A 17,014-nucleotide genomic window follows, 5' to 3' on the forward strand; every position below is an offset into this window, starting at 1 on the left:
TCCTCCCTGTTATTTCCAGCTCCCCCCGGAGGATGTGAAGGACTTCCTGGAACATATGGCGGTGCCTCGTATCAACCGTGGCTGGGAGTTCCTGTTGCCAAGCGACTGTTCCTTCATCAAGAAGCACCCTGACGTGGCCCAGCGGCAGCACATGCTGTGGATGGGGATACAGAGCAAGTAAGACATGACATACACAAACACACACACATTATCACTCACTGTTTGCCTTGGTAAGGTAACATGGACAGAGACGGTTGATTTTATGTTTCATGTTTTGTTTGCAGATTGGAGAAGGTCTTCACCTTCTCTAAGGAGGACCTGGTATCCAAAAAGGACCTAGAAACAGGTGTGTGTGCTTATAGCAGCGTCTTTCTGGGATAATGTGTTTTATAATTGTCTCTAGCTAAAAACTGTTTCTCTGTCCTTAACAGAAACTGTGCACGTGAGTGGCGAGCAGCGGCTGAAGGCTGCCCATGAACGTGCAAGGCATAACCAGCCCTCTCTAGAGAAGGACCTGAGTGCCCGTCGACAGGGTGGAGCCGGGGCGAGTGGCGGAACTGGGGTTCGGGTCAAAGAAGAACCTGTCAGTGAAGACGAACCCATGGACTCGTGCTCATCCGTGCACCCTAATGGTTTGGTTAACGGTTACCCCTCATCCTCTGCTACCTGCCCCACCTTGAACCCTCATAACGGGCACGGCGGGACCCCCACTCCATCACCGTCCCCTGAGCTGAGGGACTTTGTGTGGAACACGTTCAGGAAGCAGCATGTGCTGACGCTGAGCGAAGTCAAGAGGCTGTTCAACCTCCACTTGGCCTCCCTGCCTCCCGGACACAGCCTGTTCCACTCCATCTCAGACCGCCTGCTACAGGATACTATACTAATGAGCCAATGCAAACAGATACTGGTGCCTGTGAGTATTAGACCCTGTCCCTGCTGCATGACTACCATCCCACCGGGGCTCCCTTGGGTTTTGGGTTTTGAAACTGGCATGATAGGGGGTTTGGGGTCAGTTCCTCTGGAAAACAGACAACCTCCTGTGGTACTGGAGAATTTCAGTTAAAGATCGGCCCATTCATCCACTAGATATCCACAGATAAAGAGCCTCTCCTTGGACTAAAGAGATCAGCTTTTGGCTCCCGGCCAGATTAAACTCAGCCTGCCCGGGTTCTCTTCTCTGATGCAATGATGGTCTCTTGCTTGCCTCAGGAGTACAGCCATCAACTTTCCTAAACAGAACAACAAACTGTGGTTTTGGTGTGTGATCTATCCCTGTAGAAGCACACCGGCTTTACTCCTGAGGGTAGCAGGTAGGAAGTAGAGAGAGAGCAGTGAGGCAATGGAGGGTTGGCCTAATCAGGTTCAGCTCTCTGATTAGAGCCTGATGGCTGTGTGATTGTAGAATCTAACTGTTCAATTATATTACACCCCACCAGACTGCACTGTACCTTAGGTGAAGCCTACATTTTCCTAATGAGGTGTGGTTCTTTAAACTTTGCTCTCATGGTTGCCTTAATGCCATAGTACTCATCAGAGAAGTAGTTGAATGAACATTGTTAGCATTAATACCATGACACTGCTACCTATTGTATACAGGTCTGAGACACTGCTACCTATTGTATACAGGTCTGAGACACTGCTACCTATTGTATACAGGTCTGAGACACTGCTACCTATTGTATTCAGGTCTGAGACACTGCTACCTATTGTATTCAGGTCTGAGACACTGCTACCTATTGTATTCAGGTCTGAGACACTGCTACCTATTGTATTCAGGTCTGAGACACTGCTACCTATTGTATTCAGGTCTGAGACACTGCTACCTATTGTATTCAGGTCTGAGACACTGCTACCTAGTGTATTCAGGTCTGAGACACTGCTACCTAGTGTATTCAGGTCTGAGACACTGCTACCTATTGTATTCAGGTCTGAGACACTGCTACCTAGTGTATTCAGGTCTGAGACACTGCTACCTAGTGTATACAGGTCTGAGACACTGCTACCTATTGTATTCAGGTCTGAGACACTGCTACCTAGTGTATTCAGGTCTGAGACACTGCTACCTATTGTATTCAGGTCTGAGACACTGCTACCTATTGTATTCAGGTCTGAGACACTGCTACCTAGTGTATTCAGGTCTGAGACACTGCTACCTATTGTATTCAGGTCTGAGACACTGCTACCTAGTGTATTCAGGTCTGAGACACTGCTACCTAGTGTATTCAGGTCTGAGACACTGCTACCTATTGTATTCAGGTCTGAGACACTGCTACCTATTGTATTCAGGTCTGAGACACTGCTACCTAGTGTATTCAGGTCTGAGACACTGCTACCTAGTGTATACAGGTCTGATACTGCTACCTATTGTGTGGATAAGGAGCAAGTCTCCCTCTGAGTATCAAATCCCCCTTTTCAACCTGGCTTAGGTTCTTATCCCCCTTGCGCTCCTCGGGATGTTGTAGGATTTAGATCCTGGAAGGACAAATGAGGTTGGGAGGTATGGGGAGGGGTTGGACGGAGGAAACTGTCCACTGTTAAATAGCTTCTATTATTGGCTGAGAGCACAAAGCCTATTACCATTCCAGGAGGAGTTAACCATTAAGCCCTGTGTAGAATTTCCCTGTACACACACATCTAGGATCAGATCCCACTTCCCAAATATGGACTAAACAATAGTCAGTCAGATGAATGCAAAACTGACTTTGGATCAGCTTCGAGGGGCAACTTTATCCTATCCCAGCAGAGGTTAATGCTTTCTGGGAGTGGAGAGGGTTGAATCAGGGATTTGCTTAATGGTTTTGGGATTAGAGATCCCGTTACATTTACATGTTGGTCATTTAGCAGATGCTCTTATCAAGAGTAACTTAGGTTGGCAACACAGCACGCCATCAGGTTGGCAACACAGCACGCCTGTTTTGTTTTGTTGAGATTGGGAATAACTTAATCCAAAGTGTAGCTTCTTGTAATATAAGGTATCCCGTGTCTGTAGAGCCCAGTGCTATAAGACTCGGGGTCACTGCAGGGATTTCACTCCTGTCCCCTCTCCTGCAGTTTCATCAGTTGTCTTTCTCTTCATGTATTTTCATCGGTTTGGTCTCTCTTTTTCCCTGTAGTTTCCAGCCCAGAGCACGGCAGCTGCGGATGAACAGAAGGTGTTTGTTTTGTGGGAGACAGGAGAGACCTTCGACAAGGTAACAACACCTTGGGTCAGGGTTCTTCTTATAGTCAAGTGTGTAATAATTTTGTTTTCCTTTTCACTCATCATTCCACATGCCCACTGCACCCACTGGATCACTTAGAGTGTGTATGTAACCTGTGTTTTGAAATCATGCAGAAATACTCTGATCACAAGTCTGACTTTTAAAGTGACTTGTGAAGGTATTCAACCAGTTGGCATTTTTCCTATTTTGTTGCCCTACAACCTGGAATTAAAATGTATTTTTGGGGTGTTTGTATCATTTTGATTTACACAACATGCCTACCACTTGAAGATGGAAAATATTTTTTGTTGTGAAACAAACAAGAAATAAGACCAACTGAACTTTTTCGCATAACTATTTACCCCCCCCCCCAAAAAAATCAGTAGAGCCACCTTTTGCAGCAGTTACAGCTGTAAGTCTCTTGGGGTATGTCTCTAAGCTTGGCACATCTAGCCACTGGGATTTTTGCCCCTTCTTCAAGGCAAAACTGCTCCAACTCCTTCAAGTTTGCTGTATACCAGCGGAATCCATCCATCTTTAAATCATACCACAGATTCTCAACTGGATTGAGGTATGGGCTTTGTCTAGGCCATTCCAAGACATTCAAATATTTCCCCTTAAACCACTCGAGTGTTGCTTTAGCAGTAAGCTTAGGGTCATTGTCCTGCTGGAAGGTGAACCTCCGTCCTAGTCTCAAATCTCTGGAAGACTGAAACAGGTTTCCCTCAAGAATGTCCCTGTATTTAGCACCATCCATCATTCCTTCAATTCTGACCAGTTTCCCAGTCCTTGCCGATGGAAAAACAGCCCCACAGCATGATGCTGCCACCACCATGCTTCATTGTGGGGATGGTGTTCTCTGGGTGACGAGAGGTGTTGGGTTTGCGACAGACAGCATTTTCCTTGATGTCCAAAAAGCTCAATTGTAGTCTCATCTGACTAGAGTACCTTCTTCCATATGTTTGGGGAGTCTCCCACATGCCTTTTGGTGAACACCATACGTGTTTGCCTATTTCTTTCTTTAGCAATGGCTTTTTTCTGGCCACTCTCTCTTCCATAAAGCCCAGCTCTGTGGAGTGTACGGCTTAGTGGTTCTATGGACAGATACTCCAATCTCCGCTTTGGAGCTTTGCAGCTCCTTCAGGATTGTCTTTGGTCTCTTTTTATTTTATTTTGCATTTTCCAATTAAGAACATTCAAAACAAAAATGAAAAGATAGTGACAGTAACAGATGAGCATAATATTTGTATTTTTTTAAATTATATATACAAAAAACAATAAGTCATATTTTTTTAAATTAAACAAATAATGAGACATTGCATCATATCTTTGGTCTCTTTGGTGTCTGAGTTTTGGTGGGCGGCCCTCTCTTGGCAGGTTTGTTGTGGTGCCATATTCTTTCCATGTTTTAATAATGGATTTAATGGTGCTCCGTGGGATGTTTAAAAGTTTCTGATATTTTTTTATAACCCAACCCTGATCTGTACTCTCTAAAACTTTGTCCCTGACCTGTTTGGAGAGCTCCTTGGTCTTCATGGTGTCCACTCTGGGGCCCTGTCAGAACAGGTGTGTATATTTAGAGATCATGTGACACTTAGATTGCACACAGGTGGACTTTATTTAACTAATAATGTGACTTCTGAAGGTAATTGTTTGCACCAGATCTTATTATGGGCTTCATAGCAAAGGGGGTGAATACATGTGCACACACCACTTTTGTTTTTAATTATTACATTATTTTTTTTTTAACAAATAACCCTTTTCACTTCACCAATTGGGACTATTTTGTGTATGTCCATTACATGAAATCCAAATAAAAAATCAATTTAAATTACAGGTTGTAATGCAACAGAATGGGCTCCCGCATGGCGCAGTGGTCTAAGACACTGCATCCCAGTGCAAGAGGCACAATTGGCCCAGCATCGTCCGGGTTAGGGTTTGGCCGGTACACGGTCATTGTAAATAAGAATTTGTTCTTAACTGACTTGCCTAGTTAAAGGTTCATATTTATTTTTTTATTTTTTTTTACTTAAAAAAAATATAATACTAAATAGGAAAAACGCCAAGGGGATGAATACTTTTGCAAGGCACTGTGTGCCCTCCCTTACTTAGTTTCAGAAATGTGGATGTGTTAGAGCTCCCTTTTCATTTTTCTGCCTCTACATTTTAGAAGATCTTCATATTGTTGTCATTCCCCCCCCCCCAGCACCGTCAGGTCCTGTATGAGATCTTCATGAAAAACTACCGGGTAAGGAGGAACGTGATCCAGACCAGGCTGACGCAGGAGCTGGGAGACCAGACTACCAAGGCCGACATGGACCGCCTGCTCAAGGTACGACTGGCCTCAGAACAAAGTGTAGAACAGACTGCTGAACAGTATCTAGAACTGGCTTTAGAATAGGTTCTGGAACCATCTTCAGAACGGGTTGTGGAATCTGCTCTAGAGCTGGCATTGAGTAGCTGAGTGGGCTGTAGGAACACCATTTAAAACTGTTTGAAGAATCAGATGTGGTAATGTTAACCTGTCTGTTTGGTCCTGGCTTGTTAGGAGTGCTGTGTGAGCTTAGGAGGGATGTGGTACCTCAAGGGTACCCTACAGTCCTGACAACATTGAGGACACGCCCCTGTGGCCACCATCAACCAACCAAACCCACTCCCCCAGAGCCTAGTGGGAGGGCTCTGTACGGGGAGGCAGGGCAGGCAGACACACGAACCAATCGCAGCCCTCCTGCCCCCAGCTCTCAGGACCTGGATTGGAGGACTGAGACGTCCATCATCTGCTCCTGTCAGAACATAATGCTTGTTGTTATTGCAGCTGAATAAGTCACTTGAGCATGGTCCAAATGGAGGCGGCCTGGTGGACAGAAGACCTTCCATATTCACAAGGGCTGGAGCAGAAGCACAGATGTGTGTATTCGAGGAAAAACTAGATTTACTATGCTATTATTTCCCAATCTGTACTTTAGTACCCTAAGAACAGCTCATTGTGCTCTAGTCCAGAACAGGTAAACTTGATTCAACTAATGTGGGTGGGCTGGTTAAGGGCTGAGCACAAATGTGCAGTCCTGGAGGTACTCGAAGAATTGATTAGGGAACACTGTACTATGCCATTGAGAACTAGACTATATTTTGAATTCATAAAGTGAAGCTTTATTTTGTTTTTGAATTAAATTTATTTTACCAGACTGAGGTTGGTGTTCGTCTAAGGAGTTCAGTTTAGTCCTGTAGTTTTATCCTGACGGTGGCCTTTGGGGGGTGGGGGGAGGGAGAAACACAATTGAGTCCTTTTACCATTCAGTTTAAGGCCTTAACTAGGGTGGCACATTGCTAGTTTGAGTTGAGTTTTTTCTACTTTTGTTCCTCTTTTCTTGAAGGGAGGAATGATAACTGGTTTGATATTCACTCCACCCTCTGTCACTGATAAAGGCCATACAGAGCAGGACGCATCGTGTTGAAGGTTAACAGCTTGTGTTACACAGCTATCAATCAATAGCTGGATCAACCTATATAGCTACAGGCACTTTAAACTACTGTTGTGAGTGAACTAAAAGCAGGGGTTTGCTGAGGTGAATCACAATACAGGAGTGAATTGATGTTGAAGTGATCACAATCATTTAAAACAAAACTGTTTTGACCTGAGGTTTTTTTTTGCAAATCCTTAACTGTTAACCCAAAGTTTTACCACAAGGTGGAGGTGAATTTTACTTTCACATGTTCATTTTATATTTGATACAGTTAAACTAGACAGTCAGCGCAGGTAAGGCCTGTTTCGAGTTGCAGAGAAGCACTTGGAAGTGGAACCTCATGGAAAATGTGAATAAAAACTATTGAATGATTGGTTTGTGGTTATTGAATGTCTGGGAGATGAATTAATTTTGTTGGACATAGTTTCAGGCTGTGGAATGTTGTCCCACTCTTCTTCAATGGAGTGAAGTTGCTGGATATTCCAGGAATTGTGAACAGATCCTTGCGACATGGGGCCTGTTTCAACATGCATTATCATCCTGAAACATGAGGTGATGGTGGCGGATGAATGGCACGATAATGGTCCTCGGGATCTCGTGACGGTATCTCTGAATTAAAATTGTGTTCATTGTTCGTAGCTAATGCCTGCCCATACCATAACCCCACCGCCACTATGGGGCACTCTGTTCACAATGTTGACATCAGCAAACTGTTCGCCCACGTGAAGCCATCTGCCCAGTACAGTTAAAACCGGGATTCATCCGTGAAGAGCACACTTCTCCAGCGTGCCATCGAAGGTGAGTATATGCCCACTGAAGTAGGTTACGACGATGAACTGCAGTCAGGTCACGCCCCTGGTGAGGATGACAAGCACGCAGATGAGCTTCCCTGATGTTTTTTGACAGTTTCTGCAGAAATGTTTTGGTTGTGCAAACCCACAGTTACATCATTTGTCCAGGTGGCTGGTCTCAGACGATCTCGCAGGTGAAGAATCCGGGTGTGGAGGTCCTGGGCTGGCGTGGTTACACGTAGTGTGCTGTTGTGAGGCCAGTTGTACATACTGCCAAATTCTCTACAACGAAATTGGAAGCGGTTTATGGTGCAAAATTAACATTACATTCTATGGCAACAGCTCTAGCAGACATTCCTACAGTCAGCGTGCCAATTACACACTTTACACCTGTGGTGTTGTGACAACTGCACATTTTAGTGTGCCCTTTCATTGTCCCCAGCGCAAGGTGCACCTGTGTAATGATCATGCTGTTTAATCCGCTTCTTGACATCACACACCTGTCAGGGGAATAGATTATCTTGGCAAAGGAGAAATGCTCACTAACAGGAATGTATACAAATGTGTTCACAGAATGAGAGAAACTTTTTGTGCTTATGGAATCTTTTATTTCAGCTCATGAATCATGGGACCAACAATTTACATGTTCCATTTATATTTTTGTTCAGTGTAGTATAATAAAAAGTATGAACTGGCGCATACATAGTCAGCACCTCTACACAAAATAATTTTCTCTTAACTGTGAATTAACTAAGCTACAAAAAGTTGCACACTCCATATATAACCTCCCAGTAATTTATTGGGTAAAATAAAAACAATGTTTCGGCATCACTGTGCCTTCAGGTTCACCGAAACGTCAGTGGCGTTGGTGGTTTTTTTTTACCCAATAAATTACTGTTGAGGTTATATATATGGAGTGTGCTACTCTGTTTTTATAGCTTATAACTGTGTAGTATAACAGAGGCCGAATTAGACCCAAAAACCTTTTTCTGACAGATGCTTTTGTTGAAAAGAGCCATTTGGTATTTCATGAAGACAATCAGTGCAACCATCTCTGAAGCATTCCACAACTTTCTGGCCATACAATGTCCAGGATTTTCAGGTGAATATATTTGATCAATGATCTCAAGAGGACTTTATTTGGGACATCAGTTATTGTTTGTGGTTATGTTGTATTGCTCAATGAAGATTGCAATAATGGAAAACCTGTTCTGGCTGATTTGTCACAAACACGCAGGTGGGTGAACTTATGTCAGGATTACATGGCCGTTGATGTACAGATATTGATGTGACCTGAGACACGTGTTTTAATGAGAAACGGCATAGACAAACAGGATCTTACACAGGTGATCAATTATTCACTGAACCACCCGTGTTACAAATGGAGAGACCACAGCACCTCTCATCTACCATTCTGTCTTTCTGTGGTCAGTTTAATTTTTAGACCTACACGATTAAAGACCTTTGACCTGAATCAAGTTGACACTGGTCTAAGGTCAGTTTTTTGGGGGTTCAGAGGTGAGTCAGCGGGACAGGAGAGGTGCTGTGGCAGCCCCCAGTTTATACTCTGATGGATAAAAAGCATTATGTAATGTAAACCAACGTGTACAAGCCTTATCAACAACCTGTGCCAGCCAAAGTATTTTTAAATACAACAGCTAACAGTTTCTAATCTTCACTCAAAGATCAAATGTGTGATGGAGTTTTACACCATAAGGATTGAGACTCCAACTCAATGATGGTTGTTGTTTTGACAAACCCAGTTTTAATATTAATTCAAGATATGGAAAACTACAGCAAAGGCAATATAAAACAGAAGTTAATCATCTACAGAATAGCATTAATCATAAACATTGCACATTATTTAGATTTAAGTCACAGGGAATAATAACTGCTTCAATACCACTTTATATACACAAAAGTGTCTAGCTATGTGAGAAGCCATGTTCCACACAAGGACGTATTAACAACAGTAAAGCATGTGAAACCTGTGAAGACTTAAGGGTGTTCCAAGACACGAAAGGTTGTTTCGCCTGGAGCACAGGGACACAGAGGAGCCATCCCAAAGAGTAAATACTGGGTAGAGAGGCTCAGCGAATGTGGTACGGAAGGTGTACAGGTGGGTCAATCCAGCAGAGACAACTCTGTAGAAGGACAGAGTGCCAGCCAGCCAGTCAAGATACACCCCTACTCTTTTAGAGAGAGAGGAGGGGACATGTATGCCAGTGCTCTCATCGCCATGGCAGTCAATGTAGTTGTAATGAGAGCAGTTCAGTCTCCAGGACTTGGCATTGCATCCATGCCAGTTGTCATCAAACTTGTCTTTTCTATTGATTCCTTTGTATGCCACTCCTATACTGACCCATTCCCCACTCCAGTCTGCCTCCCAGTAGCATCTCCCAAACAAACCCTCTCTACACAGCACTTGTTTTGAGTGGTCAAATCTTTCAGGATGGTTAGGATATGGCTTCTCCTCCCTCACCCGTGTCAACTTTCTGTTCCCTTCAGACAGCAAGAGCAGTTTGTGTGCTGTGTTCGGCTCCAGTGTGAGCTCACAGATATCTGATTGAAAATGTGAAATTGGTTTAGAAAAAAACCCACCATTCAGAGAACGTCTATCAGTTTTTCCACTCAACCCTGCACTGAATGTTAACTCTAATATGTATTGTTTTCCACAAGAGAAAAAAAATATTGTAAAATATGTTACTTTTCTGATATTCAACCAAATTGGTTCTCAGTTTGTACTATTGTTTTGCTGACTTCACAGTCATATTGTCCACATCAAAGTTGAGCCTGCTCTCTTCAGCAATGTCCATTCTGTTGAAAAATAGACAAGGATTTATTGGCACATGCAACCGGTAGGGGAAATATATTATGTTACAAAAATTTAATTCATTCACCCAACCACATTCATTTTTACTTTAGTTTTTCCAGTTTACAGCATGGATCATCCAGTAAAGCTGAGAACAGATTCACTCCTGAGTCTCCTGGGTAATTGAAGCTCAGGTCCAGCTCTCTTAGTTGCAAGACCTCAGTTAGAGTGTATCTTACATCCCATGTGTACTGACCTCAGAGTCTTCAGTTGACAGTGTAGATTTTCCAGTCCAGCAGAGAGCAGCTTAACTCCTGAGTCCTGCAGGTCATTGTGACTCAGGTCCAGCTCTCTCAGGTGTGAAGAGTTTGAGCTGAGAGCTGAGGCCAGCGCTTCACAGCATCTTTGTGATGTAGCATCGATTCAGCCTAAAATACAAAATAGTTGATGGAATGTTTTTCACTGTTAAAATGACCATGATATTGTAAAAATAATGATCTATCCCAGAACTGAATGAATATTGACTGTAGTATCTGTAGTTTACAGTGTGAATTCCCAAGTCCGACACAAAGCAGCTTCACTCCTGAATCCAGCAGGTTATTGTGACTCAGGTCCAGCTCTCTCAGGTGAGGAGTTTGAGTTGAGGTCAACTCTTCACAGCATCTCTTACACTGATTCAGCCTAAAATACAAAATAGTGTTGAACAACAAACACATTGGGTTACTCAATCTGAGCAAGTATCATTTCATATTCTGTGATTTTGATCTGGTATTACAGAGCTTTTTCTGGATGCTTTGACTACTGGCAGCAGCCTTAGAAGACCCTCCTCTGATTAGGAGTATTTCCTCAGGTCAAACATATCCCCTTCTGAAGACAGCAACACAAACAACAGAGCTGACCACTGTGCAGGTGAGAGTTTGCCTTCTGAGAGACTTCCTGATCTCAGGTAGCATTGGATCTCTTCCTCTAGAGAATAGTCATTCAGCTCATTTAGACAGTGGAACAGATTGATGCATCTATCTGGAGATAGATTCTTTCTGATCTTCTCTTTGATGTACTTGACTGTTCCCTCCATGCTGGTTGAGCTGCTTCCTGATTCTGTCAGTAGACCGTGTAGGATAGTCTGATTAGACTCCAGCGAGAGGCCAAGAAGGAAGCGGAGGAATAGGTCCATATCTCCATTCTCACTCTGTAAGGCCTGATCAACTGCACTCCGGTATAAGTCGGTCAAAGTTTTGTGTCCAAATGATGATGTTCTGAGTTTACTGGATTAGGATCTCTGTTGGACCAGTGGACTTTTGTCGCCATTCTTTAAAGTGAGAAACACATACAAAGCAGCAAGCAACTCCTGGATGCTCAAATGCAGAAAGCAGTACACCTTCCCCTGGTACAGTCCAAACTCCTCTCTGAAGATCTGTGTGCACAATCCTGAATAGATTGATGCTTCTCTGATATCAATTCCACACTCATTTAGATCTTCCTCGTAGAATATTAGATTACCTTTCTCTAGTTGCTGGAATGCCAGTTTTCCCAGTGACAGGATGCTCTCCCTCGTCCACAGAGTATCTCCACTTTGCTCTCCAACGTACTTCTGATTCCACTGTTTGGTCTGAAAAATCAGGAAGTGCGTGCACATTTGAGTCAGAGTTTTGGGGATGTCGGCACTCACTGCTTCATCCAAAATTCTCTCTATAACTGTGGCAGAGATCCAACATAACACTGGTATGTGGCACATGATAAAAATGCTCCTTGATGACTTCATGTGTGTGATGACTCTATTGACCAGGTTCTCATCATTGATTCTCTTCCGGAAGTACTCCTCCTTCTGAGGGTTGTTGAATCCTCATACCTCTGTCAGCAGGTCAATATACTGAGAATGGATCTGATTGGCTGCTACAGGTCGGGAGGTTATCCAGATAAGAGCAAAAGGAAGCAGATTCCCCTTGATGACTCTGTGATGTCACAACAGCTCTTATTGTTCTGGAAGTCTAGAAGAAGTCTGCCCTCATTCAGACCATCAAAGACAAACAAAACGTTGCACTTGTCATAGTCAGAGGAATCAACGTTTTTCATCCCCATGATAAAATGACCAAGAAGCTCATTCAAACTGTGCTTGTTTCCTTTCATCAAATTCAGCTCCCGAAAAGGGAATGGGAATACAAACTGGATGTCTTTATTTGCTTTTCCTTCAGCCCAGTCCAGAATGAACTTCTGCACAGAGACTGTTTTTCCAATGCCAGCTACTCCCTTGGTCATCACACTTATGATTGGTGTGTCTTGTCCGGGTAACGATTTAAAGATGTTGTTGTATTTGATTGGTGACTCTTTGTGTTGCTGGATGTTGTCTCGATCTGTCTCACTTCATGTTCACTGTTGACCTCTCCACTTTCACCCTCTGTGATGTAGAGGTCTGTGTAGATCTGGCTGAGACGTCTTGTTGGATTTCGTTGGTCCCCAATTCGCTCAAATACATGTTGAAACTTCTTCTTCGAGGTAGATTTGAGTTTCTCGCCAGACCATAGCAAGCTCATCTGAATAACCAAACAAGTCATAAAACATTTAGGCTTCATGTCAAAAGATATTTTATATGGTGGTTAAGGCTGCCCCAATCACAGATGTATAGCGACTGTTAGTAACTCTTCTCATCTGTGGAACCACATGGACAAGGTCAGGTGTTCCCAAACTGGTTTGCACCAGGGACTCCTTTTGTGATAGCTAATTCATCAGGGACACCCTCATAATATCAGAACACAACTCCTACTTTAGCGTGAGATAAAAAAGCAGTTTTACTATGACTTCTGCGTTGCACGTCCGGACATATCAAGTCTTGTCAAATGTTGCAGTTTTAAAGCCAATTTCCTGAAATTGTATGAATTTGCCTTGGGGAAGAGAACATTTTGCAGTTTTAAACCTAATTTCTTGTAATTCTAAACATTTTGACATGGGGCAGAAAAAAATTATTTTTCAAAATAACCTTTTGTGTGATTACAAGAAAAATGTTGTGTATGGAGTACTGTGGATATCAATATCCCATGAGCCAGGCTTATGTTGTGCATGTACAGTGCTTTGGAATGTATTCAGACCCCTTGACTTTTTAAACATTTTGTTATGTTACAGCCTTATTCTAAAATGGATGAAATACACATATTACCCCATTATGAAAAAGCGAAAAAAGTTTGTTTTTTTGAAAGAAATGTTTACTCATTTATTAAAAATGAAAAACACTAATATTTTAATTATATAAATACTCAGACCCTTTGCTATTAGACTCGAAATTGACCTCAGGTGCATCCTGTTTCCGTTGATCATCCTTGAGATGTTTCTACAACTTGATTGGTGTGATAAATTCAATTGATTGGATATGATTTGGAAAAGCACACACCTGTCTATATAAGGTCCCACAGTTGACAGTGCATGTCAGGCCAAAAACCATGCCATGAGGTCGAAGGAATTGTCCGTAGACCTCCGAGACAGGATTGTGTTGAGGCAAAGATCTGGGGAAGGGTAGCAAAACATGTCTGCAGCATTGAAGATCCCCAAGAACACAGTGGCCTCCATCATTGTTAAATGGAAGAAGTTTAGAACCCCCAAGACTCTTCCTAGACCTCGCGGCCCGGCAAAACTGAGCAATCGGGGGAGAAGGGCCTTGGTCAGGGAGGTAGCCAAGAACCTGATGGTCACTCTGACAGAGCTCCAGAGTTCCTCTGTTGAGATGGTAGAACCTTCCAGAAGGACAACCATCTCTGCAGCACTCCACCAATCAGGCATTTATGGTAGAGTGGCCAGACGGAAGCCACTCCTCAGTAAAAGACACATGACAGCAGCTTGGAGTTTCCCAAAAGGCACCTAAAGGACTCTCAGACCATGAGAAACAGATTCTCTGGTCTGATGAAACCAAGATTGAACTATTTTGCCTGAATGCCAAGCGTCACTTCTGGAAGAAACCTGGCACCATCCCTACAGTGAAGCATGGTGGTGGCAGTATCATGCTGTGGGGATGTTTTTCAGCGGCAGGGACTGGGAGACTAGTCAGGATTGAGGGAAAGATGAACGGAGCAAAGTGCAGAGAGATCCTTTATGAAAACCTGCTCCAGAGTGCTCCGGACCTCAGACTGGGAAGAAGGTTCACCTTCCAACAAGACAACAACCCTAAGCAAACAGCCAAGACAACGCAGGACACCTACACCACCCGATGTTACAGGAAGGCCATAAAGATCATCAAGGACAACAACCACCCGAGCCACTGCCTGTTCACCCCGCTATCATCCAGAAGGCGAGGTCAGTACAGGTGCATCAAAGCTGGGACCGAGAGACTGAAAAACAGCTTCTATCTCAAGGCCATCAGGCTGTTCAACAGCCACCACTAACATTGAGTGGCTGCTGCCAACACACTAACTCAACTCCAGCCACTTTAATAATGGGAATTGATGGGAAAGGATGTAAAATATATCACTAGCCACTTTAAACAATGCTACCTAATATAATGTTGACATACCCTACATTATTCATCTCATATGTATACGTATATACTGTACTCTATCATCTACTGCATCCTTATGTAATACACGTATCACTAGCCACTTTAACTATGCCACTTTGTTTACATACTCATCTCATATGTATATACTGTACTCGATACCATCTACTGTATCTTGCCTATGCTGCTCTGTACCATCACTCATTCATATATCTGTATGTACTTATTCTTTATCCCCTTACACTTGTGTGGATAAGACAGTAGTTTTGGAATTGTTAGTTAGATTACTTGTTGGTTATTACTGCATTGTCGGAACTAGAAGCACAAGCATTTCGCTACACTCGCATTAACATCTGCTAACCATGTGTATGTGACAAATAAAATTTGATTTGATTTGAGGAGTGGCTTCGGGACAAGTAAAATATAATTAGTTTCTAATAAGAACCAAAATGTCAGTTTAAAAGGGCATTGAAAGTCCATATATATATATATATAAATGTTTTAAAGAGCCAGAGCTTGAACTCGATCGAACATCTCTGGAAAGACCTGAAAATAGCTGAGCAGCGATGCTTGTCATCAGTCCTGACAGAGCTTTAGTGGATCTGCAGAGAAGAATGGGAGAATCTCCCCAAATACAGGTGTGTCAAGCTTGTAACGGCATACCCAATAAGACTCACGGCTGTAATCGCTGCCAAATGTGCTTCAACAAAGTACTGAGTAAAGGGTCTGAATAACTATGGAAATGTGATTTCAGTTTTTTTATGTGTAATACATTTGCAAACATTTCTAAAAACCTGTTTTTGCTTTGTCATTATGGGGTATTGTGTATAGATTGATGAGTGGGGGGGGGAATGAATTTTAGAATAACGATGTACCGTAACAAAATGTGGAAAATGTCAAGGGGTCTGAATACTTTCCGAATGCACTCTAAGCCCTTATGTTGGCCGGCAGAACAATGTCCCCCCAAAAATAAAAATAAAATTATAATTGGGGGTGGCTCATCACTAAACCCACTGATGCCAACTACTTTAATGATTGGCAAGGTTAGCTCACTTCGGCATAACATGCCAACAACACATTCTGAACCCACACAACCATGCAAAACTGACCACATTATGAAAGACAAGTATTGTCATTTAGAATTCAGGAAAGTGAGTGTGGAAGAGGTGAAACATTTATTGTTGTCTATCAACAATAACAAGCCACCTGGGTTTGACAACTTGGATGGAAAATGACTGAGGATGATAGCAGATGATATTGTCACTCCTATTTGCCATCTCTTTAAGCTAAGCCTACAGGAAAGTTTGTGCCCTCAGGCCTGAAGGGAAGCAAAAGTCATTCTTCTACCCAAGAATAGCAAAGCACCCTTTAATGTCTTGAACAGCTGACCAATCAGCCTGTTACCAACTCTTAGTAAACTGTGGAAAAAAATGTGTTTGACCAAATGCAATGTTTTTTCACAGTAAACAAATTAACAGATTTTCAGCATGCTTATAGGGAAGGGCATTCAACATGTACATCAACATGTACAGCACTTACACAAATGACTGATTGCCTGAGAAAAATGTATAATAAAAAGATTGTGGAAGCTATTGTGTTTGAGTTCAGTGTAGATTTTGGCATTATCGATCATAATCTGCTGCTGGAAAAATGTATGTGTTATGGCATTACATCCCCTGCTATACTGTGGATTGAGCGTTACAGAGGGTATTCCCCAGGGCAGATGTCTAAGCCCCTTACTTTTTTCAATTTTTACTAATGACCTGCCACTGGCTCTGAGTAAAGCCTGTGTGTCTATGTATGCTGATGACTCAACACTATACATGTCAGCTACCACAGCAAGTGAAATCACTGCAAAACCTAACAAAGAGCTGCAGTCAGTTTCAGAATGGGTGGCAAGATTTACACTGAAGAAAAATCTAAATGCAACATGTAAAGTGTTGGTCCCATGTTTCATGAGCTGAAATAAAAGATTCCAGAAATGTTCCATATGCACAAAAAGCCTATTTCTCTCAAATTTTGTGAACAAATTTGTTTACATCCCTCTTAGTGACCATTTCTCTTTTCCAAGATAATCCATCCACCTGACAGGTGTGGCATATCAAGAAGCTGATTAAACAGCATTACAATTTGGCAGTACGTCCAACCGGCCTCACAACTGCAGACCAAGTGTACTGTATGGCGTCGTGTGGGTAAGCGGTTTGCTGATGTGAATGTTGTGAAGTGAGTCCCCCATACCATAGGGTTATGGTATGGGCAGGCATAAACTA

The 17,014-nt window shown here is 42.8% G+C and overlaps 1 protein-coding gene and 1 pseudogene across 2 annotated transcripts in view; one reads left to right on the forward strand and one right to left on the reverse strand.

The window, feature by feature from the left end:
* LOC135512015 (DNA-directed RNA polymerase III subunit RPC5-like) overlaps positions 1–7,035 on the forward strand; it is a 24,601-nt gene extending 17,566 nt beyond the window's left edge. For both annotated transcript variants that reach the window (XM_064933600.1, XM_064933599.1), the window contains exons 15-20: positions 20–177; positions 285–346; positions 432–913; positions 3,114–3,191; positions 5,407–5,532; positions 5,749–7,035. In XM_064933600.1, the coding sequence (XP_064789672.1) occupies positions 20–177; positions 285–346; positions 432–913; positions 3,114–3,191; positions 5,407–5,532; positions 5,749–5,805 (963 nt within the window). In that variant the 3' untranslated portion in view covers positions 5,806–7,035. The remainder of the gene's footprint in view (positions 1–19; positions 178–284; positions 347–431; positions 914–3,113; positions 3,192–5,406; positions 5,533–5,748) is intronic.
* Positions 7,036–10,199: 3,164 nt separating this feature from the next.
* On the reverse strand, positions 10,200–12,806 carry LOC135511366 (protein NLRC3-like; annotated as a pseudogene).
* Between the last annotated feature and the right edge of the window lie 4,208 nt (positions 12,807–17,014).

This window comes from Oncorhynchus masou, chromosome 24 (assembly GCF_036934945.1).
Source record: "Oncorhynchus masou masou isolate Uvic2021 chromosome 24, UVic_Omas_1.1, whole genome shotgun sequence".
NCBI lineage: Eukaryota > Metazoa > Chordata > Actinopteri > Salmoniformes > Salmonidae > Oncorhynchus > Oncorhynchus masou.